The 9,209-nt window shown below is 62.1% G+C and overlaps 1 protein-coding gene across 1 annotated transcript in view; it reads left to right on the forward strand.

The window, feature by feature from the left end:
- Positions 1 to 250: 250 nt before the first annotated feature.
- Positions 251 to 9,209, forward strand: part of RRP12 (ribosomal RNA processing 12 homolog) — a gene marked incomplete at its 5' end in the record, with an annotated part of 15,745 nt that continues 6,786 nt past the window's right edge. Inside the window, 15 exons of the mRNA XM_008065529.2 lie at positions 251 to 315; positions 401 to 563; positions 1,140 to 1,294; positions 1,539 to 1,606; positions 2,097 to 2,190; positions 3,074 to 3,232; positions 3,341 to 3,421; positions 3,565 to 3,670; positions 3,850 to 3,957; positions 4,807 to 4,964; positions 6,210 to 6,301; positions 6,418 to 6,588; positions 6,678 to 6,853; positions 7,023 to 7,151; positions 8,972 to 9,021. Of these exons, the coding sequence (XP_008063720.1) occupies positions 251 to 315; positions 401 to 563; positions 1,140 to 1,294; positions 1,539 to 1,606; positions 2,097 to 2,190; positions 3,074 to 3,232; positions 3,341 to 3,421; positions 3,565 to 3,670; positions 3,850 to 3,957; positions 4,807 to 4,964; positions 6,210 to 6,301; positions 6,418 to 6,588; positions 6,678 to 6,853; positions 7,023 to 7,151; positions 8,972 to 9,021 (1,775 nt within the window). The remainder of the gene's footprint in view (positions 316 to 400; positions 564 to 1,139; positions 1,295 to 1,538; positions 1,607 to 2,096; positions 2,191 to 3,073; positions 3,233 to 3,340; positions 3,422 to 3,564; positions 3,671 to 3,849; positions 3,958 to 4,806; positions 4,965 to 6,209; positions 6,302 to 6,417; positions 6,589 to 6,677; positions 6,854 to 7,022; positions 7,152 to 8,971; positions 9,022 to 9,209) is intronic.

Genomic DNA, 9,209 nt, shown 5'->3' on the forward strand with positions numbered 1-9,209 from the left:
CAGGTTGAGGCTGCGGTGGCTGGGAGCAGCCACTGCACTCCGTCTGGGCGACAGAGTGAGACTCCAACTCAAAAAAAAAAGAACTGTTTTAGTTTTAGAACGAACAACTCTTATGATATAATTTGTGGGGCGGAGGTCATCTCCTGTGCTCCGTCCTCATCTTTGGGTTTTTGCTTTGGTTTGGGTAAAATGAGGTGGGTTGTCCAGGAGGGCACCCAGGGTCACACTGTGTTCTTGTCTCACACTCCAGCAATGGCCCTGGCCCAGGAAGGTAGCACAGTGGAATCCAAGATCTACGACACACTCCAGTGGCAGGTGCGGACCGACGTGGGGGGATGTGGGTAGCACAGTGCGAGGGCCTGGGTGCCAGTGTCACTCTCCCGCGTTCCTCCTCCCCCAGATCTGGACCCTCCTGCCTGGCTTCTGCACGAGGCCCACGGATGTGGCTACCTCCTTCAGAGGGCTGGCGCGGACGCTGGGCACAGCCATCAGCGAGCGCCCGGACCTGAGGGTCACTGTGTGCCAAGCCCTGCGCACCCTCATCACCAAGGGCTGTGAGGCGGGTACGTGTGGGCCCCGGGGCATGGGGTTGGCCCAGGCGCCGGCCTGCTGTGCTTCCTGCCAGGCATAGCCGTAGGAACTGGCTTCTGTGTGCCTCCTCGCTGCTTCCCCAACTCGCCGCCCGAGGAGCGAGTCGGAGGCGGCAGCTGCCCCCTTGCCCTTCCCTGACTTCCTGTGACTGACCAGAGCTGCAGGTGTGTTCTGTCAGTGTTGGGGGCTGTGCTGGCTGATGCGCTGCTGGTCCCTGAGATAGGAGCCATGGCACCTGGTTCTCTGTGCCTTGGCCTCAGCGTCTGCCACAGCAAACCCCTAAACCCATGGATTTCCCGTCCTACCCCAGGGTACCCTGAAGAAGGCCTCAGGACTGCAGCCCCAGTAGCCCTTGAGGCTGGTCAACGCCTGTCCTTTTGTTTAGAGTCTGAGGAGTGCGATGGCACGTTCACGGCCACTGCAACCTCAGCCTGCTGGGTTCAGGCAATCCTCTCGCCTCAGCCTCCCAAAGTGCTAGGATTGCAGGCGTGAGGCATGGTGCCTGGCAACTCCTGTCCTTTTAATGCAAACTTTGGTCCTCCTGCCAGAGGCCGACCGTGCCGAAGTGAGCCGCTTTGCCAAGAACTTTCTGCCGATCCTCTTCAACCTGTACGGGCAACCCGTGGCCGCCGGGGACACTCCCGCTCCCCGCCGAGCTGTGCTGGAAACCATCAGAACTTACCTCACCATAACGGAGACTCAGGTGAACTGAAGGGCGGGGATGGATGGGGTGCTCTCCGGCAGGCAGGTTGCTGGAGCGGCCGAGACCGTCTACCACCAGGACTCCCTTGGGTGTCTGCCACCTGGAGCGCTGGGCCCACACACCAGAGGTGCGGCCTGGACTGTGCTGGACGCCTCTCACAGAAGGGTGGCCACTCTGGGGCCTGCTGTGGCTGCTCCTTGTTTCTCTCCTCACTGACGCCCTTGTCACCCCCTGATGCTGCCAGCTGGTGAATGGTTTCCTGGAAAAAGCCAGTGAGAAGGTGCTGGACCCTGCCAGCTCTGACTTCACCAGGTAAATGCTCAGGCGTCCCCACGTGAGCTGGGGCAGCCCGGGGAGCTGGAGGGTGTGTCTAGCAGGGGCCCTGTGGCTTCACTCCGGAAGCCTTGGGGACGTCTGGAGGTATTGGATGGCCCGACTCTCCCAAGAGGCCAAACTAGTTCCTTCTCCCTGGAGGATCCAGGAGACACACTACCCGGGTTCAAATCCAGCTCTATCACCTCTAGGCTGGGTGACCTTGGTCAAGTGACTTGCCTACTCTGTGACCCTGTCAAATGGGCATGGTGATGGTACTGGCAGCAGGGTTGCCGTGAGTTTGAGTTGTTGGCAGGAGTTGTGCCCAGTGTGTCGTGAGTGCTCAGCCAGGGGCTGGCAGTGAGTGTCACACACAGTCCCCTTCAAGGCGACTTCTCCCACCTCCAGTATCCAGGAGACAGAAGAACCCTGGTGACTACCAGAGCCCCCTCCAGCGCCCCCAGCCCCTCTTTGTCTCTGCCCTGAGCAGACTGTCTGTCCTGGACCTGGTCGTGGCCCTGGCTCCTCACGCCGACGAAGCCGCCATCAGCAAGCTGTACGCCACCATCCGGCCCTACCTGGAGGTGAGCCTTGGAGGCCAGGGGCTGCACGGCCTTGCCTGGCAGAGGCGGGGATAGGGGTTCAAGGAAAGGTGGGCCTGTCTTCCCTTCCACGTCCCTCAGCCGCCCCAGGCCAGGTCCCTTGGCTTTCTCCTGCAGTGGCTTTCCCCAGTACCCATCAGGCCCACCTGTCGTAGTGCCCAAGGGGCTGAGATGCACAGCTGTGCTTAGGCCTCACCTGCAGAGGGTCTCTCGGGAGACCGAGAGTGGCCAGAGGAGGCTGGAGGCGGGGGCGGGATGAAAGTCAGACCATCCTGGGATGGGCCTGGTGAGGGAACCAGGCAGGGACCTTGGCCTCGGTGTCACGGGCCCGTCTGCGCCTTTGCACATGTTGGATCTGTGTGAAACGCTCGTCTCGGTGGCTAGTGACACGCAGGGCTCTGCTCTGCAGTGGCCCCAGAAAGCCATCCCACTGCCACAGTTTAACTGCGGCGTCGAGCAGCACAGGGAGTGCTCTGGGGCAGGGCCGCCCCATCCCAGGAAGGGTGTCCCAGGCGGCGACAGAGCTGCTTTGGAGCGGCAAGGAGTTGGGCAAGTGTGGGGGAGGAGTGCCTGCCAGGAAGAGTAGCAGGGATACCGGTGGGGGCATGACCTGGGGGTACAGACTGGAGGGCAGGGCTGGCTGCATCACACCCACAGCACACCCCACCTGGGCCTGGCAAGACTGGCCCCTCACCGCCCGCTCTCTGTGGTCCTTGTGTCGGACCGCAAGCCAGGCGGGCAGGGCCAGCTCCTGCTCTGACCCCTCTGTGCCAGCCGCAACGCGTGGTGGAGGCTCATGGGCCATCCCGGTAGGGGTGAAGCCCTGGCCCCTCCTCACCCGTCCTGTCCGCCTTGCACCTGCCAGAGCACAGCCCACGGGGTGCAGAAGAAGGCCTACCGGGTGCTGGAGGAGGTGTGTGCCAGCCCCCTGGGCCCAGGGGCCCACTTCGTGCAGAGCCACCTGGACGACCTGAAGATGACCCTGCTGGACTCGCTGCGGAGCACGGCCTCGCCTGCCAAGAGGGTGAGGGCTCAGGGCTGTCCGGGGAGGCCGGGGGACACCAGAGAGGAGCCGTCTGGGTTCCCGGCGTGGGGGCGGCTCTGGGGTCCTGACCGCGAGCCCCGCCCGCAGCCCCGCTTGAAGTGCCTCATGCATATCGTGAGGAAGCTCTCGGCCGAGCACGAGGACTTCATCGCTGCCCTTGTCCCGGAGGTGAGGCGCGGGGTGTCCTGCGCAGGTCCAGGGAGGTGGTCGCGGGGCGGGGGTGGATTCGGTGTGCTTCCTGGGCGCGTGGGTGCCTCCCGCCCCCTCCGCCAGGGGCGGCTCAGGAGCACGTGCTGACAGGCGACTCGCAGGTGATCCTGTGCACCAAGGAGGTGTCAGTGGGCGCCCGGAAGAACGCGTTCGCCCTGCTCGTGGAGATGGGCCTCGCTTTCCTGCAGTTTGGCCCGAACCAGGAAGGTGAGGCCTGGGTGATGGCCGCTGGGGTGGACACAGCTCACTGGCTGGGAGGAAGCCCCCCGGAAGAAGAAGGTGGAGAGAACTCCCTGGCTGGCCCTGGGCAGGCTGCTACCCTTGGACCCGCAGGCCCCGCCCTGGCTGGCCCTGCCGTGTGTGACCTGCCCTGTCTCTGCCCTCAGAGGCCCTGCAGCGCTACCTCGTCCTGATCTACCCTGGCCTGGTGGGCGGAGTGACCATGATCAGTTGTAGCATCCTGGCTCTGACCCACCTCCTTTTCGAGTTTAAAGGTAAGTGCTCGTTTCCTAGAAGGCTTGGGAAGCCCTCGGGCAGGAAAATGCCCACAACTTCAGGACAAGGTAGCTGCCAGGTCTGGGAGAGATCGGGGCGTGGGGAAGAGCCCCGCACGCAGCCCGGCCGGCCTCCCAGCCTCCTCTCCTCACGGCTGCGCCTCCCAGCGTCCTCTCCACAGCTATGCCGAGGTGCCTCCTCACACCTGTCCCACACCACAACTGCCCTGTGTCCCACTTCCTGTGCAGGAGGAGGTTAGGGCTGGTGCCCAGATTTTAGTCCTAGCCCTGCCTCTTGGCAGCCACACGAGACCTCGGGCAGCTTTGTCAACCCTTTGGAACCTCAGGTTCTTGTCTTTGAAATGGAGCTGAGAAATATCACCTCCCAGCTGGGCTCGGTGGCTCAGCCTGTAATCCCGTACCTTGGGAGGCTGAGGTGAGTGGATTGCCTGAGCCCGCGGGTTCGAGACCCGCCTGGGCAACTTGGTGAGACCTCATCTCTATAATAAATCAAAAAATTAGCCGGGTGTGGTAGGCGCACCTGTAGTTCCAGGCTACTCGGGAGGCTGAGGCGGAAGGATCGCCGGAGCCCAGCAGGTCGAGGCTGCGGTGGCCAGGAGTGGTCACTGCACTCTAGTCTGGGCGACAGAGTGAAACTCCAATTCAAAAAGAAAAAGCACCTCCCTCCGACAGCTGAGGGACCAAGACCAAGACATGGAGAATGGTCAGTGCCGCCCGGCACAGAAAGGGCTCCCAGTGTCGACTCCTGATGTTCCCCCCTGCTGGGCGACTGGCCTGGGGGAGAGTGGGGTGCAGGTGCCTGGGACAGCGGCCCTCTCGCCACTGCAGGTCTGATGGGGACCAGCACGGTGGAGCAGCTGCTGGAGAACGTGTGCCTGCTCCTGGCCTCCCGCACCCGCGACGTGGTCAAGTCCGCGCTGGGCTTTATCAAGGTGGCAGTGGTTGTCATGGACGTGGCGCACCTGGCCAAGCACTTGCAGCTGGTGGTGAGTGTCCCCTCTCCCTCGGTGGGCGCACGATGGCCTCCAAGTTGCCAGCATGGGCCCAGTGTGCCTCAAGGCTAGCGAGGTTCCAACTCTGTTATTAGCCAGAAGGTGATTGAGGAGTCCCAGAAAGACATGTAGAGGGTACCAGCCTGGGGGGGTGGGGAGGGGGCACGGTGCCCAGGCCACCTCTTACCACTCCAGAGCCTTCCCAGAAACAAGGCTCTCGGGGCAGAGGCCAGTGGGAAGGGCCCCCCACGTTTTACAGATGGGGAAACTGAGGTTGGGGACTTCTGGGGGCACGGTGATAGTCGGCAACAGCCTTGGACCCAGGGCCCCAGCTCTCCCTGCGTGGCGCCCCGCCTTGCCTTCTCTTGGTCTTGTACTTTGACCTTCCTGGCCTGGGGAGGTTCCTCTGGACACCCCTGCCTGGGCTGCCGCAGGGTCTGAGCCCCTTGGTCTTGAGTCCCTGACCCCTGCTGGTTTAAGGGAGCCTAGCCCAGGCTTGCCGTGGCTGGGACTGCCATCTAGCGCCTCTGTGCACTGTACCCACTGCCTCAGTTTCCCACTTCCCTAGGTTGAGTCACATCAGACCTGCAGGTCCCTCTTGTGTCTCTCCTTTGGGTCTGGCCTTGGGTTCGAAAACAGGAAGGGTGGGTGAGAATCAGCATGTCCTGCCCCGCCCTCCAGAGCCAGGAGTACAGTGGGAGCAGGGATCCCTCATGGGGATTAGAATGTATGGAGCCCTTCGTGAGTGGGTGGGACCCAGTTCCCCAGTCCCACTGGAAGATGCTTCACATCCTGAACCTGACACCCTCACACATAGGCCAGATGTCGGCTTGAGAGGAGCCCAGCCGGGTCCGTGCAGGGAGCCGGAGTGTGTGTGGGACCGAGAGGCCTGGGTGTTGGCAGCAAGTGGGGCCAGCATGAGAGCCCCTGGCGGGTCTCCTAGCCCCGTGACCACTTAGCAACCACTTAACCCGCTGTGCCTCGGTTTCCTCTTCTGTCACTGGGCACGAGCATCTGTCTGGGACTGACTCAGGGAGAGGCTGTCTGCTTAGGAAACGTGTCTGCCCTCCTGTAGGATGCCCAGGCATTGCGTCCCGAGGTAGGGTTTAGGGGAGGGAAGCGTGAGTCAGGAGCAGGGCTGCCTCTCCCCTGCCGCCTCCTGGGTCCCACAGGCCTGTGTCCCTGGGGAGGATGCAGCCAGGGGCCTTCCTCTCTGAGGCGCTGGTGCTCTGCCGGCAGATGGAAGCCATCGGGAAGCTGTCGGACGACATGCGGCGGCACTTCCGCATGAAGCTCCGCAACCTCTTCGCCAAGTTCATCCGCAAGTTCGGGTCTGTGCGCTCAGCAGGGATGGGGTGGGAGGCGCAGCACGAAGGGTCTCAGTCCCCGAGGCCCTCCCGCCTGCAGAGCTCCCTGGCCGGCCTCTCAACGCCCTTCTGCCGCCCAGGTTTGAGCTGGTGAAGAGACTGCTGCCCCAGGAGTACCACAGAGTCCTGGTCAACATCCGGAAGGCCGAGGCCCGGGCCAAGAGGCACCGCGCCCTGAGCCAGGCAGCTGAGGACGAGGGATTCGAGGAGGAGGAAGAGGAGGAGGAGCCTGCCCCGGGCAAAGGCGACAGGTGAGGCCACGGGAAGCCCAGAGCCTGCCCAGGCAGGGCCCCGCCGGCCCCGCTCCCGGAGCCCTCTGACGGGGCTTCTCTGTCTTTAGCATCGAGGAAATCCTGGCTGACTCGGAGGACGAGGAGGACAGTGAGGAGGCGGAGAGGGGCCGTGGCAGAGACCAGAGGAAGCTGGCTCGGCAGAGGAGCCACGCGTGGCTGAAGGAGGGCGGGGCGGACGAGCCCCTCAACTTCCTGGACCCCAAGGTGGCCCAGCGAGTCTTGGGTATGCTCGGGCCAGCCCTGGGCTCAAAAAAGACCTGCTGGGGCTGGCAGGGATGCTTCGGTGGCAAGGCCGAGAGGGACCCAGGGCACAGAGCCAGCCTGCGGCCGTGACCAGGGCATAGACGGGTTGGGGCCAGCCTTCCATCCCTCACACCAAACTGTCACACCAGCCACGCAGCCCAGGCCGGGCCGGGGCAGGAAGAAGGACCATGGCTTCAAGATGAGCTCTGACGGCCGGCTGATCATCAGAGAGGAGGCGGACAGCGGCGACAGGGTGGAGGAGGACGACGGCGCCAGAGGTAGGCTGCCGCGCTCGCGTTCTCGGGTCTTCTCGCGTTCTCGGTCTTCTCACGCCATGGACTGGCCAGGAGGGAGGGGGTGGGACAGGCCTATGAAGCTGGCGGCCAGGGCAGCTTCCTTGGGTGTTGGGAGTTTCTCAAACTCTTGGACTCCCATGAGAAAACCTTCCTCTGCTGTCACCAAGCCATTTCTATAACACACATGCAATTCCCATGGGGCTTCCAGAAACAGGGACCTCCCTGTGGGGGGAGACACAGTGGGAGTCTCAGGTCTGGTCTCTTATCCACCTTCCTCCCCGTTTTAAACATTGTTGAATTTTTTACTTCTTTTTTTTCCTTCTCCTAAAACGAGAACTCTTTTTTTTAAACACAAACTTGACTGAGGCCCTGAAGGTCGTTGAGAGGCAGAAAGATCCTGAGTCTGAAGCCCTCAGTGTCCCAATTCCAGGGTCCTGTGTTGTCTGGGAGTCAGCCCCTCGGGTGTAATGATACCTCGGAGTCTTGTTGGTCCTTCCTGGTCCCCTTTCACGTGTTGGCCCCTTGGATGAGAAACGCCCGGCCAGGCGCGGTAGCTTACGATGTAATTCCAGCACTTTGTGAGGCAGAGGTGAGAGGATTGCCTGAGCCCCCATGAGTTCGAGACCCGCCTGGGCAACCCGGCAAGACCTCATCTCTACAGTAAATCAAAAAATTAGCCGAGTGTGGTGACACGTGCCTTTAGTTCCTGCTACTAAAGGCTGAAGTGGAAGGATCACCCGAGCCCAGGCGGGTCGAGGCTGCGGTGGCCAAGAGCGTGCCACGGCCTCCAACCTGGGTGACAGAGTGGGACTCCGACTCAAAAAGAAAGAAAGAAAGAAAGAAATGCCTAGGTCTCCTAAAAAGACGGGGTCTCTCTCTCTTCCTGTGTTGGGTCTCCCACTGCTCATGTCCCCCTTGCCAGGGCTCTGCCCCCTGCACCCAGCTCACGGCCATGTGACCCTGGACGCTTAGCCTCTCTGAGCCCCCAAGTCCCTGCTCCACAGTGGACATAATGTAGCAGCGGCAGCCCCTTTGTGGGTTATGAAGACAAAATGGCGCAATGTGGACAGCAGACATGCTTGGTGTCAGTGTATCCATTGCTGTGTTCCTTACCTGGTCACGCCTCTGTTTCTCTCTCATTTTATATATATATATATATAATGTATGTATGTATTTATGTGGCTCGCTCACAGCCACCACAGCCTCGACCTGCTGGGCTCTGGCGATCCTTCTGCCTCAGCCTTCCAAGTAGCTGGAACTACAGGCGTGCACTACCACGCCTAGCTAATTTTTTGATTTCTTGTCAAGATGAGGTCTCACCAAGTTGTCCAGGCTGGTCTGGAACCCCGGGGCTCAGGCAACCCTCTCAGCTCCACCTCTCAAAGTACTGGGATTACAGGAGTGCGCCACCACGCTCTCCTCCCCTCACCCTGTCTTTCCCGCCTCCTGACCCCGTGGTGCAGTGTTCCTGAGGCTGCCACCTCGCTCTCTCTGCTTCCGAATCCCTCCCTGTTTTGAGAATCCAGCTCGGCCCTCTTCCTTCGTAGCCTCTCCCCAGCACTTCAGCCCCAGGCCTCGTTCCCCCAGAGCCCCTGCCCAGCCCCTGCCTTGAGAGGTCATCGTTCCTGCAGGCTGGGATGGGAGGGAGAATGAGGCAGGGTCTGTCTCCTCCCAGAAGGACACAGTCTGGGGAGGACAGCGTTCTGGGCTGGAGCCAGTGCCCCCTCTCCCTGGTGGCCGGGAGGAGACAGAAGGTGGACTCTGGAGTCCTGAGTGCTCACGGGCCTCCCCTCTGGTTCCAGGTGAGGATGCAGAGATGGCCGACCTGATGGAAGACGCGGGCATTGGGAGTGTGAGTGGTTCCCATGGGCGGATGGGCGGGTGGGCCTCAGACCTGAGCCTGGGCCCATGGTTCTCACCCCACCACACAGGTGCTGCGCCTGCCCTGCCAGACAGCCCTCAAGATGGCGCAGTGGGCATGCAGAGGGCTGTGGGCAGAGGGGGAGGGGGGCATGGGTGGCTGGGCACCGTGGGGGATTG

The sequence above is a fragment of the Carlito syrichta genome, unplaced genomic scaffold (assembly GCF_000164805.1).
Source record: "Carlito syrichta isolate Samal-C Ts95f unplaced genomic scaffold, Tarsius_syrichta-2.0.1 Scaffold103402, whole genome shotgun sequence".
Lineage (NCBI taxonomy): Eukaryota > Metazoa > Chordata > Mammalia > Primates > Tarsiidae > Carlito > Carlito syrichta.